The 17,440-nt window shown below is 41.5% G+C and overlaps 2 protein-coding genes across 4 annotated transcripts; one reads left to right on the forward strand and one right to left on the reverse strand.

The window, feature by feature from the left end:
• The first annotated feature begins 146 nt into the window (after nucleotides 1–146).
• Nucleotides 147–10,030, forward strand: LOC119489880 (glutamine-rich protein 1-like). 2 transcript variants are annotated; one of them, XM_037772832.1, is made up of 12 exons: nucleotides 147–371; nucleotides 2,236–2,511; nucleotides 2,604–2,693; nucleotides 3,401–3,541; nucleotides 3,655–4,422; nucleotides 4,532–4,709; nucleotides 4,825–4,979; nucleotides 5,111–5,225; nucleotides 6,405–6,513; nucleotides 6,777–6,925; nucleotides 7,024–7,114; nucleotides 7,505–7,839. In XM_037772832.1, coding segments are annotated over exons 2-12 (2,052 nt in total). In that variant the 5' UTR covers nucleotides 147–371; nucleotides 2,236–2,256; the 3' UTR covers nucleotides 7,506–7,839. The 2 variants fall into 2 exon arrangements, with proteins under 2 accessions (XP_037628760.1, XP_037628759.1); XM_037772831.1 differs by lacking the exon at nucleotides 7,505–7,839 and adding an exon at nucleotides 8,836–10,030 and having other exon boundaries at nucleotides 149–371.
• A 282-nt stretch (nucleotides 10,031–10,312) lies between these two features.
• Nucleotides 10,313–16,669, reverse strand: LOC119489881 (receptor-type tyrosine-protein phosphatase V-like). Of its 2 annotated transcripts, XM_037772833.1 has the most exons (11): nucleotides 16,516–16,669; nucleotides 15,916–16,011; nucleotides 15,075–15,174; nucleotides 14,901–14,991; nucleotides 14,737–14,813; nucleotides 14,513–14,647; nucleotides 13,418–13,540; nucleotides 13,103–13,263; nucleotides 12,830–12,965; nucleotides 11,403–11,464; nucleotides 10,313–11,272 (listed from the first exon to the last, which is right to left on the reverse strand). In XM_037772833.1, exons 2-11 carry the CDS (start codon nucleotides 15,918–15,920, stop codon nucleotides 11,041–11,043), a joined length of 1,122 nt encoding a protein of 373 aa, XP_037628761.1. In that variant the 5' UTR covers nucleotides 15,921–16,011; nucleotides 16,516–16,669; the 3' UTR covers nucleotides 10,313–11,040. The 2 variants fall into 2 exon arrangements, with proteins under 2 accessions (XP_037628761.1, XP_037628762.1); XM_037772834.1 differs by lacking the exon at nucleotides 14,737–14,813.
• Nucleotides 16,670–17,440: the final 771 nt, after the last annotated feature.

Consider the following 17,440-nt stretch of genomic DNA (forward strand, 5'->3'; position numbering starts at 1 on the left):
CTTAAAAGATCCAGAAGCTAGTGAACCACTAGGAGCGTCTGTCTGGCAGAACTGAGGTTTTAAGGTGGACTGACATCTCGCTGATCTCGACGGCTACTCCTCCTGTGTGTTGTCGCCTTTAACGGGACACCCAAATATCGCGATATCACGATCAGAGTTACAAATTGCTCCGCTATTGGTTGTAGGGTTTACTGTTGTAAGATGGCGACCCTGCGAAATATGAGTTGTTAGAAGAAAAAGAACAAAACTACAGCTATCTATCTAACGAAAAATAAAGAAAAGTAAAGAATAAAGCAACCATAGGGAGACGTCAGAGGCACTTCTCGTTGGAAGAGGAGCGACTCGAGACTCGGCCAATTTGAAGAAGAGAGGTAGCTAGCCTGCTAACGTTAGCCTGCTAGCTCTGAAGCTAACAGCTAAATGCAGTCGGTGTAACGTTACCGACGGGAAAGTTACTCCAGTTACCGGTCGTTAATGTACAACCTGCTACGTAGCTGCAGTTTGCGTACATAGTCGCATTATTACACTTTGTGGCTTGATGTTATTGTCAAACAACACGCGGCTAGTTAGCTGGCTAACCTAGCTTGTTGTGTAACGTAAATCAGCTGTTGTTATTGCACCATGCGCGTAAATCATAACTTTAATTGTTGTGCATGTTGTGTCATTATGCAGCTGTGTTTCCATCGCTGCTTTGAATACTGCATCGGATTTGGAAAGTGGCCGCGCTTTTTGTCCCTGCTCGTACACACAGAGAGATAGATTTAACCCTTTCCTATTATACCATCTGTCTGTCTGTGCTGCCACTGTGTGTCAGTGATGTGTGGGTCTGTTTGTAAACACTATGTCCTCCTGAGACCCAGCCCATTGACATGTGTCCTCTGTACTGGACATTTTGAGCACATGCATATCCTCTTACTCTTTTGACCTACCCCTGGTGTTTATTGTAAAGAGGACATCATGGGTTTTCCAGTGTTATGGCATGTTTTGTTTCTTTAAATCAATTTGAATGTAGTCTTGGTTTAATATCACTCTACAGCCATAATCTGTTCATTTTTTTTTTACTTTTCACACTGAAATAGTCCTGTAGTCCACTACAGTGGATAATAAAAATAAAGTTTAACAAGCCTAAATTGTTAAGATTTTCTTTTAACCCTAAATAGGAAGGAAAACACAAAAGAAAAGTAATTGGAGACTTTTTTTTAACTCGGTTCCCAGGAGGATATACAGTTTTAACTGTATCAAGGATGAACTGATTAGGAACTGAAAGGTCAAAGGTCACTGTGATCTCACAAAACACATTTTTGGCAAGAATTCATATGCTAATTGTGACAATTTTACACAAACGTCTAATAGGAAGAAATGATGAAGTGATGACATTTTGGACAGACATGAATGTAAACTCAAGTTTTTTTTCATCTAGCCAACATTTTGTCTGGCTTTATTGTGTGTTTGTGTGTGTCAATTCAATTCAGTTCAAACAACTTTATTAATCCTTCTAGGGGCAATTGGTTTGGAGCAGCTTGTACATAAAACATAGATAAAACATAGTGACACACAACAACAACAACATATGTAAGCTAAAAAAATATATAAAACAGGACACAAACCGATTACTGATGTAAATTAGACTAACTAATAAATAAACAGACTGAATAAGAACAACAGAAGGATCAGTCTAATAAAGGATAAAAGGATCTGTGACGGTAAAAGGATAAAAGTCCATAAGAAATATAAAATCTAAGGAGCATTCAATAATCTGATTGCAGAGGGGATAAACGATCTAGAATAGCGGTTAGTTTTACAAACCGGTAAACCATAACGACGTGTGTGTGATGGAGGAGAAATTACATTTGTTTGTTGTTACAAATATATACACTTGTATATACCTTCTTGTTGAAACCAGCTCCTGGTGACAAAGTTGTTTTGGAAGCAGTTCAGTTGCTGCATATCGAATGTATATCCTTCAACTGACCACTCCTTGAGGGTGCAGGGGCCCTCGGCCGACTTTACTTTTTTCAGAGGCTGTACTGTAGCAGGCTCAGTTTTAGAGCTAGAGTGAAGGTACAGATATCATATGAAACTAAAACCTAAGGAATCCAGTGGTACCATGTCATGTTGGCATGTCGGGAAAATAGGCTATGGTTATTGAAATGTGATTCATGGTTATTCTTTGTTGATACAGATATATAATGTATCTAAGTCTGCAGCTAATTTAAATTCTGCCTTTTCCTATAGAAGAAGACACTGTCAGCAGCAATGAACAACTCCCTGGATGGCACAGGCTCCTATGAGGAGCTTGTGAGGCAGAAAGCTCGGAGCATCCCTCAGCATCGTATGAAGGAGTTCTTGGAGTCCCTGGCCAGCAAGGGCGCAGATGCCCTGCAGGAGTTCGGCCAGCAAGTCGGAGATAACACGACCACCACCACCACTATGGTCTACCAACAAGAGGCTAACTGCATCTACACAGACAGCACAGAGGTGGCAGGGTCATTGTTGGAGCTGGCTTGTCCGGTAAATCAGCACACTAATTGGTCACAAATCAATGTTTAAGAGCTCTGTTCTTGAAATTAAAGCTCTCTGACAGACACTGTCTTCTGGTGCAGGTTCAGGTGCAGGTCCAGCCGCAGCAGCAACAGATACAGATACAGGAGTCTCAGCAGCAGTCTGTACAACAAGAGCAACAGATAGTGCAGGTTTGTGCATTTTTATTATACCTTTGTGTTTATCACTTAACCCTGTTAAGGCTATCCGTGGTAGTCGGTGTTACCGGTGTTGCACAGTGGTCGGGCATACACCAATTACATTACTTGCCCACCGCCTCCACCGTTGTTTTGCTTTTTTTTTAAACTATAGAAATAAAACCCATTCAGTTCATTTTCGCATATCAGCGCTGAGTTATCAATACATAGTCGGACGACGGACGCTACAAACTGAAAGTGAAAATTTCTGCTCCGTATGGAGTTTCAGCACAGAGTAGCAGGTGTCATATTTCACACACAGGACAAGAGAGAGTTGACAGACAAGACGATGACGGAGGATTTTATGTCAAAGCGAAAGCGCCTATTTGGCAATACTTTGGATTTAAAACCAATGCTATAAGGGAACCATAACTTTAATGAGGCAATCGCCGTGCGATCACAGCCAGTGTGTGCTGGGTGGAAACATCCCCACAGCGAAAGCTGGACCGGAGAGGCCAGACACACAGACATCCAAGGTTAAAGATCAAAGTAAGCGCACTACAGATAGTTAGCGTCATCGTTTCTTGTAAAATGTCCGGTGTAATCGGTAACACCGGCGTTTTCATGAGTTTATTAACCAGTTGGAAAACACCATAACATCCCTAATCCTGTTCCATTTAACCCTTGGTCCACTAAAATGTGTCTATTATCTCTAATTTCAGGTGCAGATCCAGGGCCAGCAGCACGGTCAGATGCTAGGTCAGGTCCTCCAAGTGCCCTCTGGCTCCCATCAACAGCTTCAAGGTGTGACTACTGCACAGCTGATTCAGCCTGGGGAACTCACCGAGGAGCAGCATCAACAGGTACACATAAGCGCACACAATCACACTCAACATCATTGCAGAATTGTAAATTTTGTCATTAGCTAGAGTTTGAATTTAGTTGCCAGTTATCATCTTCCTCCCATGTGTTTTAGCTGCAAGCCCAGTTGGTGGCAGCCGTTGCAGGAGGACAACAGATCCAAATCCAGACAGTGGGGGCCCTCTCTCCCACCCAGCAGCAGGACAATATTGAGAGGAGGGTACTGGGAACCACTGTTGCCACATCACAGGGAGCAGGTGTCCTCCAGCCAGCCAAGAAGCGCAAGGTTGACATGCCCATCACTGTTTCCTATGCCCTGCCTGGTCAGCAAGTGGCCACAGTCCTGGCTATCCCTCAGGGACAGGGCCAGCAGCAAAGTTACGTCTCCCTGCGGCCGGACCTCCTAACTGTGGACAGCTCCCACCTTTACAGTGCTACAGGCACTATCACCAGTCCCACAGGGGAGACCTGGACAATCCCTGTTTATTCTGCTCCTGCTGGTTCCGGAGGCCGCGAGCAGGTCACCCACATTGCCATCCCCCAGGAGGCCTATGGAACAGTGCAGGTTGCGGGGCCAAACACTACAACAATGACTACAATGCCAACACAAGTTACTATTGAAAATGACAAGCTGAAAAGTCAAAGTCAGACAGCACAGGCTGTTTCCAGCATAACAAGCTCTGGGGTAATGGGAGGCCAGGAAGAAGTGGTGCACACACTGGCTGCAAACACGCTGTTCCCAGCCCAGCTGATGAATGGAAACATCCACATCCCAGTGGCAGTACAGGGCTACCCCAACGCTACACAGTCCCTTATCTGGGATCCACAGCAGCAGGTGCTGCACACACAGGGGCTATCAGGGCAGGACATACAGCAGCTGCAGGTACTAACACAGGTGTAATGTTGGCCTTTTATTGTGGCTAGATACACACATAGACATGTATTTCTTGATTGCATGATGCAACAGTGTTGGTGTGTTTGTGTTTTTGCAGGGTCACACAGTGGTAGCAGAGATAGATGGCCAAGGCCAGCAACAGGTGCAAGTGCAGGAGCTTCTGCTTCCTGCCACTCTGAAGCCAGAGGAGGGTCTGGAAGTGTGGCGGCTTTGGGCTCAGCGGAAAAACGCAGAGTTGGAAAAATCAGACAAAAATAAACTTGCCCCAATTGGCCGTAAGTGCACTATGTTTATTATAGTGTTAAGACAATATTTTGTTGTTGATGCACATGTGTATTGCCACCATCTCTTCTCTGTCAACCCAATCACTGATTTGTGTGTGTGTTTTAGGACGCCAGGCACTGCGTTTCCAGGAGGACTTGGTGTCGTGTGCAGTAGCTGAGCTCTGCATGGGTCTTTCTTTGATGACAACAGAGGCTCGGGGGTTGGAAGAGGAGTCTTATGAGGCTGATGTTCTCTACTATGTATTTCTGTGCATACAAAAAGTAAGTTCAGAATGCACACAAACACACACATACACTCTCCATTCAACATCCATTCCATCTCTGTTGGTACTTAGATTTGATGTGGAAACACTATTTGACCGCCTCTTTCTTTATCCTATTGTCCCCTGTAGTATCTGTTTGATAACGGTCGAGTGGACGACGTTTTCTCAGATCAGTACTACACTCGCTTCGCTCACAGTCTGCACCAGATCATGGAGCCTTGGGGACCATCTATTCATCCGCTAGGTGTGTTGTTGTTTTCCAAATTTTGTGTGGACTTGTGAAGCATGTTCCTCTCTTATCAACTAATATTATCTCAGATACAGTGCGCAATGGTGAATACACAAACCTACCATGTTAGGCCGTGCCGCCAATCAAATTTTCTGCCGCACCTCAATCCATTCTGATATATATATTTTCCTAAATAATACCGCTGCACATTGAAAGTGTAGCCCAGATAAATAGTTCCGTACTAAGAACATGTTGCCTGTAATGCTTTTGGTTTGTATAGTATCCTGTGGTGTTTTCTGGGATAGCCATTGGTAGATGAGTGTCTTTGACGTTTTTTGCCACAAAACATTGGCCAGGATTGTTATAGCTTCTCTCAATGAAATGCAAATGTTTAAAAGAACGGTCTGGGAAATGTTCAATAAAATGCTCATTTTACTTGCTGACATATTAATTGAAGCTGCTGACTGCTATTTATTTGTTTGCATCACCCTGTGGTTATATTCAGAGCAAATTGTAAAATACCCGAGAAAAACAGACCCGTTGCTGATTAAAGCCCAACCAGTATATTGGTACAGCTTTTAATTTTTCTTCATGAGGTCACTCATCACTCTGTAAATAACACTAAATAAACTCACTAAATAACACAAAAAAATGAAAGCTCTCCTACTAGAACTAAAGGGTTTGGCAATAGGGGTGGGTCAGGATTTTCGTGCGGCACATTCGGTTTCAGCTCTTTTCCGTCAGTGTAGGTGTATGTGTGTGTGTGGTGCCGCCCCCCGTAGTTTCAGCTGGGAGATTTGAGGTCAAGGATTTGAATTGTTTGAGTGGTGGAGCATCGTAAAATCCATTTCATTCAAACTCGACAGAAACAAAATAATACTCACCAAAACCGTCTTGGTTAGTCTGTTACCACTGTAACTCAATTCATCGAGTTCGATGTTAAAATGTGCTGGCCCTCCACTTTCTCTCTCTCTCCCCGCGATCTTCGAAGAATGATCGAATAGTTCCCAGTGATTATCGAACAGTATGTTTGCCCATCCCTACTTGACAGAATGATGTAGCGATGTAGCGTTGTCATTGATTAAACATTACAGATTAAGTGATGGATTGATTCCATGTAACTAATGGCGCATTTTATGTCCAATTTGATAAACTGCCAGGTCTTCATAATCTGCTCTTTACCTCCCCTACCAGGTTATATAATCCCCAGTCATGTGACGGAGGAGATGCTGTGGGAATGTAAACAGCTGGGAGCTCATTCTCCCTCGACGCTGCTCACAACTCTAATGTTCTTCAATACCAAGTGAGTTGAAACACATTTACTTAAGTCATCACACATGAATGATGTCTCTCCGTGCTGTTTAATTAACATGCTGTAATTTTGCCTGTTGTTTACCTAAAGAGTACACATTTGAACACAAATAATACCCAACCCACATATTAGAAAAACACAAATCTACACAAGGCACCCGTTGTTGTTCTGTGTCTGTCCTAGCCCCCATATGGCTACCAATCAACACACGCTGACCAAATCAGTTAACCTATGTACTGTATATCTTTTAATAGGTATTTCCACCTGAAGACAGTGGAGCAGCATCTAAAAGTGGCCTTTTCTAAGGTGCTGAGACACACCAGGAAGAGTCCCAACAACCCCAAAGACAAGAGCACCAGCATCCGATACCTAAAGGCAACAGAGAGGTTCATAGGACAGAAAGGTAAGCGTGCACATGCATTGGATTTGTGCTGTGGTGTCTGAGAGGAAACCCTTTATTAAGGATTTTTTTTTATTGTTTGTATATTTGTCTTTGTTCAGTCACAGATGACATGTACTCCGAGCAGCTGGAGGACCCAGAGAACCCGCTGCGATGTCCCATCAAGCTCTACGATTTCTACCTCTTCAAATGGTAAATATATAAACAATTTTATCAGGAAACTTACCTGTGTAACATGTTTTTTATGTAATGAAACATGAATCCAATATTTCAACACTCATGAAACTGTATTTCTTAGAAGAAAACTGGTAAAAAAGCTTCTTTGTACTACCATGTAGTGTTTTTTACTCCATTTTCTCTGAGGTGCTTCTGCTACCTTTTAAATAAAACTCTTATAACACAGATAACTGTTATTGACATGGGTTGTGGAGTACACGTTGCACTCAAGTGTTCAAGTGGTTAAACTTGTGAAAACACTGTTGCTAGGCAACTGACAAAACATGGGTGCTTAATACTAACTTAATTTTTTTCCTCAAAAAAGATGACAAATTTTAATGTTTTCTGCCTCTTAACAATTTGCAGAGGAATAAAGGCAACTAAATTCTTTGGCCTTAGCTGTCGGTAAAACTGTCTGCGTCCTTCACAACTTGTGAATACGGGGAAAAATCTGAAAAAAGATAAGTTGATTAATCAATTTATTGATTGACAGAAAATGAATCAGCTATTTTGATAATCAATTAATTGTTGCAGTAATTTTTCAAGCAAACACGCCAGCCATTCACTAGTTCCTGCTCTTCCATTGGGATGATTTGCTGCTTTTCTCTGGTTTACATCATTATAAACTAGGGCTGTCAAAGTTAATGCAATAATAACGTAATAATGCAAATTAGTTTTTTAACACCACTAATTTCTTTAATTCTAATTTTCTTTAACTCCAAACGTACGCTAAATTTTGGCAAGAAAAAACTGTCATGGCCGTTTTCAAAGGGGTCCCTTGACCTCTGACCTCCAGATATGTGAATGAAAATGGGTTCTCTGGGTACCCATAAGTCTCGCCTTTACAGACATGCCCACTTTATGATAATCACATATAGTTTTGTGCAAGTCATAGTCAAATCAGCACACTGACACACTGACAGCTGTTGTTGCCTGTTGGGCTTGAGTTTGCCACGTTATGATTTGTGCATATTTGTTATGCTAAATGCAGTACCTGTGAGGGTTTCTGGACAATATTTCTCATTGTTTTGTGTTGTTAATTGATTTCCAATAATAAATATATACATACATTTGCATAAAGCAGCATATTTGCCCACTCCCATGTTGATAAGAGTATTAAAAACTTGACAAATCTCTCTTTAAGGTACATTTTGAATGGATAAAAAATGTGCGATAGATCGTGATTAACTATGGACAATCATGCGATTCATATTTTAATTGATTGACAGCCCTATTGTAAACTGAATCTCTTTTTGGGGTTTGGACTGTTGGTCAGACAAAACATGCAATTAAAGACATCATCTTAGGCTCTGAGAAATTGTAATCAGTAGTATTTCCACATTTTGTGACATTGTGTACATTCACACATCACACAAATGATTAATGGAGAATATAATTGCCAGATTCATAATAAAAATAATGTCAATAGGACAAAGGGAACAGTGGCCAACACTACAAGAAGAGCCAGATTGTAAAAACACTGAGTTTTCCTTTTAGGGCATTATATTTCACTCTCGCATTAAATTACTTGGAATTTGATCTGACAGCACACTTTTCCACTAATCCTCTCTCTCAGTTGCAAACAGTCTATTTAATAAAATAGTTTTGCAGGCAGAGACGGGCTAAAACTGTAACTTTGACATCTGGTAAATTAAGTGCATCCTGTCCTCACGCCGTGTTCTCTGTGCCTCTGTCAGTCCGCAGAGCGCTAAAGGTCGCAATGACACCTTCTACCTGACTCCTGAGCCCGTGGTGGCTCCCAACAGCCCCATCTGGTACTCGACTCAACCAATCCCGAAAGAACATCTGGAGCAGATGCTCGCCCGCATCCTCGCCATCCGCGAAATCCAGGAAGCCATTAACATGTCGGAGAGCGTGCACTAGTTGGACCGGAGGACAATAATCAATGGACTAGACTTTTCCTCTTTCTCTTCACCAAGCCTTTGATTGCTCATTATCAGTAGTTTTCTGTTCTCTCACACCCTCTTGTGGTCTTAAAGGGTGGCATGTATATGTTTATATTCATTATGTGTCAGCATATTTTACATTCACGGACTGTACATACAACCATTACAGCTAAGAATTTGTCTTATTGAGGCAATCTCTCAACCTTTTTTTTGTTTGGCCAAAGGATGTAGTGTCTAAATTTGTATTGGACCTGAACTCTAATTTAAATGTTATTTTAACTGTTGGTTCTCCCTACCAATAGTCCCTTCCACATTTAGTTTTAATCTGTAATATATATCATATATATTTTCACTGGGGTTGGCCTGCGCTATGCTGCTCTTCACAGACATCCCTCTTTGTTGCTCTACTTCCCCTCATCTGCCTTGGTCACTGTTTAGTGTCACAGTGAATACCTCAGTGGTATTAAGACTGCATTAAGTAGCCAAACATAGGCTAAAAGCTAATATTCAAGTTGTGTGAATCCTCCCTTTTTGTTTGTGTTTCACTCGTTTGTCTTCACACACCGAACTTTGGAGATGACTCGCTTGCTTGCTTGTTTGCTGTTGGACCAGCTCAGCAGCATCGAATCACATCAGGACACAGATTTCATTGCAATACAGTGTCGAACTCGCCCTGCAGCTACTAGCACTTGCCACACGGTGGAGACGTGGCAGAGGGAGGGCGAAGGATGCTGACTGCTGCTGGATCCTCCGTTCTCTCTCCTGTTGTCCATCACAAACTCCAAAACTCACCCGAAGAGGGTTCTATTGTATCATACATGTTTATTACATGACAAATGAAAGACTCTAAGAAGTGGGTAAGCCCTTTTATGTTCTATAATGTATAATACTCATAGCTCCTTCATGTACTGTATTGGGTTTCAGTCATCTAAGGAGAATGGCAGTGCCTGTGTGTTTTTGAAACATGACCTTTTTTGTACAGCCACTAGACCATGTGTCTGCCTTTCTAGCAAGTCTGCACATGCATCTTTAAGTACTTAAGTGTGTGATATAAAATGATGCACAATGATTAAAAACAATCAACAAAATAAATCAATAGTGGAGACAAACAAAGATACAAAAACAATGAATTGTCCAGACATATTGGGTAGCTGCACACAGTTAACACCCTCAGTATTTACAGGTTGTTGTTTTTTTGCAATTGTTAGAATACAATTTCTTAAACTAGGGCCTTCTTTGTCGAAACTACACATACTATAAACACAAATGAAATAGGGAAATTAGTTTATTCTCAATACTCATAACTATCAGACACAGTTACTTTTACTGAGGAGGACATGAACAAAGTTACTGTATTGTACTTTAAACAAAATACAGGACATTGCAATTACAGTTGTCTAACTCTCTCCAAAATTGTCCTCTTGTGTAAAGAACAAACAGGTGCCTTCTGGGTGCAGGTGATTGCTGATTGAATGTGGTATTTCAATGTCAGTGTTAAGGAAACAACACACAGGCAGGCTTTTAGTTTTGAATAATGTAGGTAACCATGTGAGGTTATTTGTAAAAAGTATGTTTTAGAATTTCTAACTGTGTAAAGCAGACAATATGCTTATGGTTAAGCATACCGGGCTACATGAGTTAGTGGTTTCAATAACTGTGCCACAAGTACCCGTGTGTGTTCACACTTCATTCAGAGGGAGCAGCCTCATCACTGTTCCCATGGATCTCCTGGTGAGTAGTTCATAGTAGAGGAGCAGGTTTGACCTGACTGGCAGGTTACTTCCTGAACTTTTCCGTCTGGTAACAATACAAACTGCTGCATCTGTTATCTCTACCAGCATTTATCTGCATCTTGTCAGGCCAGTTTACCACCTGCAGGCCAGGTCAGGTCATGTCGTCAGCATTATTTCTGCAGTCTCCTTCCTTCTTAACTGCTATGAGGGCATGAATCCTTTTGTCAGTCTTGCTTGTTTTTGTATTATCAGCTTTGTGAGTTCAGGATGCGTTTGAGCCTGGATTAAACAGTGACGAGGAAGGAAGTAACCTCCTCAGAAGCATCCTAGGGTGTAAAATCTGCTGCATTGTGTTCAGCGGTTGGTCCGATGGAGCCGTCTGTCGTTGATGGCGATGTCTCCTCCTACCCGCTCGTCCCCCGCGACCCGAGGAGCTGTGGGGTTGATCCTGAATGTGGTGGTTAATATTTGAAGTGGATCCCTGAATTTGGGCCCTGCAGGGAAAGAGAAGACACCTAATTAAAATGTCATCTCCCGTTACAATGACTAATTATACGCTGCCTGTACCCAAATTGAATTTGGCGTGTGTTGGTGCTCACTGGGAGCTTATTTCTGTATTCTCACCGTGCTGAGGTTCCTCCACTGAGCCAGTGTAGCAGACACTGATGAACAAATACGTACTGCCCCTGAGTGCACACAAAGGAATGAGCTGGTAATGAAGATCTCATGTTTGTGACGAAACAGCCGAGCACACAGTGTTAATGAGCATGGAGATGACAGATTTATGAGTGTCAAAGTAAGAAAGCAATGGAAAACGTGTACATTTTATGTTTTAAATAAGCAGTGGTGGAAAATACAATGATTTAATTATGATTCTGAGGTTAGCTTATGATGATACGTTATAGCTTTATAGCCAAGATGAGAGGATTGATAACACCCTCAATATTTGTCCGTTAAATACGCAGCTACTTCACGCAGTTTAGCTTTAGCATGCTAAGCATAAAGAACCGGTTCTCATTGTTTGCTGAGCTAAGATAGCATCCATAATGAGTACTTTTACTTTTGATACAATTACTGTATTTAACTAAAATTTTGAGATACTTTACTCGAGCATTTCAATTTCATGTTACTTATTTTAGAGTAAAATATTGTAGCTACTTATTGTAGCTCAACGATTCTACATAGCAAACATATTATCAACTTATTAAGTATGAAGCATTGTTATACTGTAGATTAAACTACCCAGAAATGTATCCAATTTAAAATCAGCTTTACCTAATTGCATAATGCGTACTTTTGCTACTTATTTTGCTGCTAATACTTTTTTACTTTTACTTGAGTAACATTTTGAATGCAGGACATTTGCTGTTAAAGGAGTACTTTTTTTTCCTTTGTTATTACTACTTTTACTTTAAGGTAACCTGAGGGGGAACCAGAGGTTGGGTGCTACCAGTGGCGATTTTAGACTCTTTTCATTCACACCTAATTTTCATGTCGGCACCCTTAAAAATAATTATCAAACCCTAAACTGGTATACTTGAATATTACTGCATACTGGGTTCCCTAAACAGTCTTGGAATTGCATAAATTGGATATGACTGTAAAGCTAAGACTCTTGATGATTCATTGAGACATTTCCACCATTACTTGATGCAGAATTTGGTGCATTAAAATTCACCAGAATGCAGGAAATTAGCTTAATAACTGCTTAATAAGTATAACCCCAATGTTGAAATGAAACCTACGCCCTTGACTGTATGCATGTCACCTTCTCATTGAGGGCTGAGCACCCCTAAAGGTCTGATCCTAGAATCGCCCCTGGGTGCTGCACTTCCGGAACGGCTGCTGTAAATGCCATACAAGTGCAGTGCAGCGTGGCGGCCGTGAGCTAGCCAGTGAGGCACGTTCACATGCATGAATATGCACTAAAACCCGGCTATGTCAACAAAGCACTAACTATATTTATGCCCTGGATATCATATAGAGAACCTTAAGGAAAAGATCTCAATACTTCTTCCACCACGGCAGGTGAGTCTCACTACTGGACTGACCAGATTCTGGACCATCCACATTCGATGTAGTCGTAGATCCTCCACAGCAGCTCGGATATCAGGCCGGATGCCCCTCACACACAGCTGCATCAGCCACAACAACGTCACAAACGTCCCTGAACGCCCAACACCTGCACTGAAACACATAAACAGGATCAACTTTAACTTCTGAAAGCTCTGCAGGATTAATACGGAAAGGGTCACATTTTTAACATAGGTGAGTAATGTGTTTCTTGAAGGAGAGGGTGATGGGCTGGAGGTCAGAGGTCACACCTGCAGTGCACCACAGCCGGCCCGAGGCGTGGACCTGCTTCCAATTCCTGCCGCACATGCTCAGTGAAGGCACAGAGTGAGGACAAGTCTTTGGGGACGCCCCGGTCCGGCCAGGCAGGGTAGTAGTAGTGTGTGATGATCCTGCCTGTTGGACAGTCTCTCTGAAACACAAACACTTTCCTTCAATCCAACCTCGAGGGCTTCTTCTTCTTCTTCTTCTTCTTTGATTGATTAATGGTGCGGTCAGTGCACACAGAAGTCAACAGCAGCAGTTTAAAGGTACCAAAGAGGATGATGGATGTTTCTTTGGCTCACCTGTCTGAGGTTAATGGTGGTGATAAAATAAACTGGACCTTGTTTGCGGGTCACTGTCGTTACTTGGATCAGTCCATGATGAACTGTCCCTCGTTCCAGAGGCCAATATTTCTCACACAGCACCTGCACACAGAAATAAGGGTCAATGGAACAAAGGACAAAGGAATTTACCGATATTAAATGAATAGTGTGACATTTTGGGAAATTTGCTTAGTCACTTTGTTGCCAAGAGTTAGACGAGAAGATCAATACCACTCTCATGTCTGTCTGCTAAATATGAAGCTACAGTCAGCATCCAGTTAGCTTAGCACAAACCCTGGAAACAGGTGGAAACAGCTAGCCCGGCTCTGTCTGAAGATAACAAAATCTGCCTACCGGCTCCCAGTCTGTTCTCATTTCCAGGGTGTCAAATACCGACGCTTTGTCGCAGTCGTTGGCGTCGGATACTGACGCACAAGGCACCCTTTAGCGTCGGTATGAGACGTACCAGGCTTTCCAATAACTACAATGTAAGCCCATTGGCGTCAATATTAAATGCTTAGGAAAAGTGCTGTGGTGACGTAGTTCAGAGACACAGACAGGGGTGTGGGAGGGCAGGTGGATGGGCAAACCTGCATCAAGGAGACTGCTGTTCACGTCTCGTGCGTTAAGTTTCCCTTTCACGTTACTATCAGCTGTTCATTCATGTCCCGTATTCACAACGTTCAGTGTCATTTTCACTGTAAAAACATTTTTAAGCCCAAACATGATTTCTTCCTAAATCTGGTGCCTAAGCAAGTGTTTTTATGTGAATTTGCAACAACAAAGCGTCAGTATGTGACGAGTTGGGATGAGAACGTGTTGCGGCACCACAATAGTTCACTAATAAAGCACCTGCCACTGGCCAAATACAAGGTAAATGTTGGCTGTGGCAAGTAAAAATGTCAGGTCACCTGCCACCATGGCAGATATGTTTTCCTTATATTAAATATTATTTAAAAAAGTGTTCTACATAGATTCAGAAGTGGCAGACGAACAAAATATAGTGGCAAGTAGAAATGTTCAGTGAACTGCAACAGTAGCAGGTGAAGGAAAAAAGTTGTATTAATATCAGACCCAGTCCTTGTGTCTCAGGGCTGTCACCATGACGATTATCCTGACGTTTTGCTCCCACACCATCCTCCAGAAGTCAACCACGGTGTTGGGCAAAGGACCCTGGGTGCAGATGAAGTCTCTCTCTGATCCTCCACCCTGAATACAGACACACAGTCATTAACAGATGCAGTGCAGAGTTGGAAATGACAAAATAAATGTGGTTGAGGAGGTGAATGAGTTCTGACAGGCACAAAATTGGCGTTGATGTAGTCAGTGTGTGGTTGGGAGTTTTGGACGGACAGCCTCACGCGACAGTGGTCATCTACAGTCAAACGGAAAGCAGACAAATAAAAGTCCTGCCACACATACTTGCTGTAATCTGTTCTAGTATGATGAGGTTTGCACTTACATGGCAATATGTAGGGGTATCTGTTCTTTTCTCTGTTGGCCTCCAAGTCCCCCGATCTGTTGGGGAGGTATTTGCCAACTTCTTCCAGCGCCTTCACAGAGCCAAAGACATCAGCACACATGACAAACACTCTTAGCTTCACAAATCTGATCCAAGTTCAATTGTAAAACGTACCTCAAACTCCTGATTAAAGCCTCTGTTGTCATTGGCTGCGAGTGTCTGGCATTGCAAACGAAACTCCTGCAGAATTTTCACTCTTGAGATGGGTTGCACCCTGCGAGACATGACTGTGTTACACTACTGTAAAGCATTTTAAGACCATTGATGCACTCAGACAATATGGATAAGGGTGGTGTTATTCTGTATTTTTCTTATTGTCCACAAATGAAAAGACCAAAACCAAAAATTATTTGATCCTAATAAATTATTTATCCTTTTTAAAACACATTGTTTGTCAATTGTTGTCAAAATTATAGATGCAATAGTCCTGCAATAATCTTGCCTGCATGATGATTTAATTTGCGGTGCTGCAGAAGTGTATTACAACAGAGAGGTGTTTATATTATTTAGCCTATAAACTTGTTGGTCTAAATGGAGTGCACAAAATAATGATATCATAACATAATGTAATACAATTCAACCGATCCACAAACAACTACAGCCTCCACAATAATCATAAAGTTAAATCAACACCTCTCTAAAACAGTGTCAACAATAACTGAACATTATAACCTTCATGAAAGGGGATTTACTACAGGATTGCATTACTTTTAACTAGTTGTACCTAATAAACTGGCAACTAAGTGTATATTTTTGTCTTTTTTTAAAAACCAAAGCAATGAGCTTAAGGCTGAGTGCCACAGACAGGGTAGAAAAGTCAGAAGATATTGAGAGACAAACTGACACATAGTTGTTTTAGGTCTTTTCTTTTGTTGACAATAGCAAAAATATGTAAAACTAACAGTCATATCCTTTAAGTGTATTCTCAGGATGCTAGCAGATATTTTGTCCTTACCTCATGTCCTTTCTTGTGGTCAGCCTCGTAGTTTAAATAGAAATTTAGCTGGAACTTGGGGTGTTGAATGATGCCAGGACGATTTCAGTGTTGGTGCTGTGAAAAAGAGACAAAATCATGAAACTTTTATACACTTAAATCAATGAATCAATTGATAAAGCAAACTAAAACTGAATAGGTGAGAACATTGTGTTTGTCTCTTGTTTTCCCCTCCCTCCTAAAAAAACGTTTTCCTCCTGAACAGAGGTATGTGACACCAGAAAAAAACACATAATTGTGCAGATGAGAGCAGCTGTGTCACACATGTAATAGTTAGGTTTTTTTACAAATATATTTGAATTCATTTATGCCCTGAGGTTGCTGAGTGAGTCCAGCTATTTTTTACTATATCAAGCCAAGAAAATGACAAATGTAACTCTATACCTTTCCTCCATAATATAGTTAAAAGGCCTACCTAACAAACACAGGCCAACGTTCACACGGCACACTTTGTAAAACTGCCCTGACAAGAATGACAACCTGCCCAAACAAGTTCTTAACTCTCAACACCAACAGGCGAAGGACAACACAACAGCTTCAGTATGTTTGTTTCATCGTTACCTTTCAAAACGTGCCTCTGTTGAATGGTTTAAGCCTGCTGAATAGAAAGAGAACAGGACTACACAGCTCCTGGTCATCTTAAGGTTGTCTGGTTTTAATAATACTCTCTCTCTCTGACCCTGTCTCTCTCTCTCTATGGGAGGAGGAAGTGTGATGGGTGGAGACAGTGGGTGGAGAAAGGAACACTAAGCCTGAGGTGGATGGCAGTATATGATGACCTCAGCTATTCTTTGTACTCACCCTGTCATTCCAACACAAAATGTTAGGTTACTATAACTAAAGCCATGTGAGACTGGAGCTCATGTTTTTTTGAATTTAAACTTAAGTAGTTGACTTTAAAAGTGGACATTTGTGTCTAGTTTAACACATAGCTTATGACATATAACACATCGATGAATAAGCATCCCTTCAAATATTGTGTTAAAATGGTACACAACTAAACATTTTCACAGTTTAAGGTTTAAACTAACAAACAGCACTTCTGAGACCCGCAGGATTCCCGGCGAACATAGCTGTCTTTAAGAGGCTGTAGGAGGCTCAGTCTTACAGCTAGAGTGAAGATATTTGGTATTATATGGAAGTAGAAAAACTATACGTACCCATTGGTACAATAATGTCATGCCAGTTTGTCTGGAAGGCGAGGGCGAGGGAAAACTTGATTAGCGATTTTCAAAGGGGTCCCTTGACCTGTGACCTCAAGATATGTGAATGAAAATGGGTTCTATGGGTACCTACGAGTCTCCTCTTTACAGACATGCCCACTTTATGATAATCACATGCAGTTTTGTGCAAAAAACATGCAGTTATTTGAATGCTATATAAATGTGTTGTTTTCGCCTATTCTAAAATGGTGTATTGAATATTTCTGAATGCAGTAGTCCTTAAACAGTCTTGGAACTACATAAATTTGGTATCACTGTAAAGC

This window comes from Sebastes umbrosus, chromosome 6 (genome assembly GCF_015220745.1).
Source record: "Sebastes umbrosus isolate fSebUmb1 chromosome 6, fSebUmb1.pri, whole genome shotgun sequence".
In the NCBI taxonomy this organism is placed as follows: Eukaryota; Metazoa; Chordata; class Actinopteri; order Perciformes; family Sebastidae; genus Sebastes; species Sebastes umbrosus.

Bases quoted from the DNA above. Each gene is read 5' to 3' on its own strand.
- LOC119489881 (XM_037772833.1), bottom strand. The intron at 12,966-13,102 runs GTGTGACCTCTG...TATGTGTTTCAG, and splicing joins CCGGCTGTGGTGCACTGCAG to TGCAGGTGTTGGGCGTTCAG. The intron at 11,465-12,829 runs GTCAGTCCAGTA...GTGTGCACTCAG, and splicing joins TGTGGATGGTCCAGAATCTG to GGGCAGTACGTATTTGTTCA.
- LOC119489880 (XM_037772831.1), top strand. From the start codon at position 2,257: ATGAACAACTCCCTGGATGGCACAGGCTCCTATGAGGAGCTTGTGAGG. The intron at 3,542-3,654 runs GTACACATAAGC...CATGTGTTTTAG, and splicing joins CCGAGGAGCAGCATCAACAG to CTGCAAGCCCAGTTGGTGGC. The intron at 7,115-8,835 runs GTAAATATATAA...TGCCTCTGTCAG, and splicing joins GATTTCTACCTCTTCAAATG to TCCGCAGAGCGCTAAAGGTC.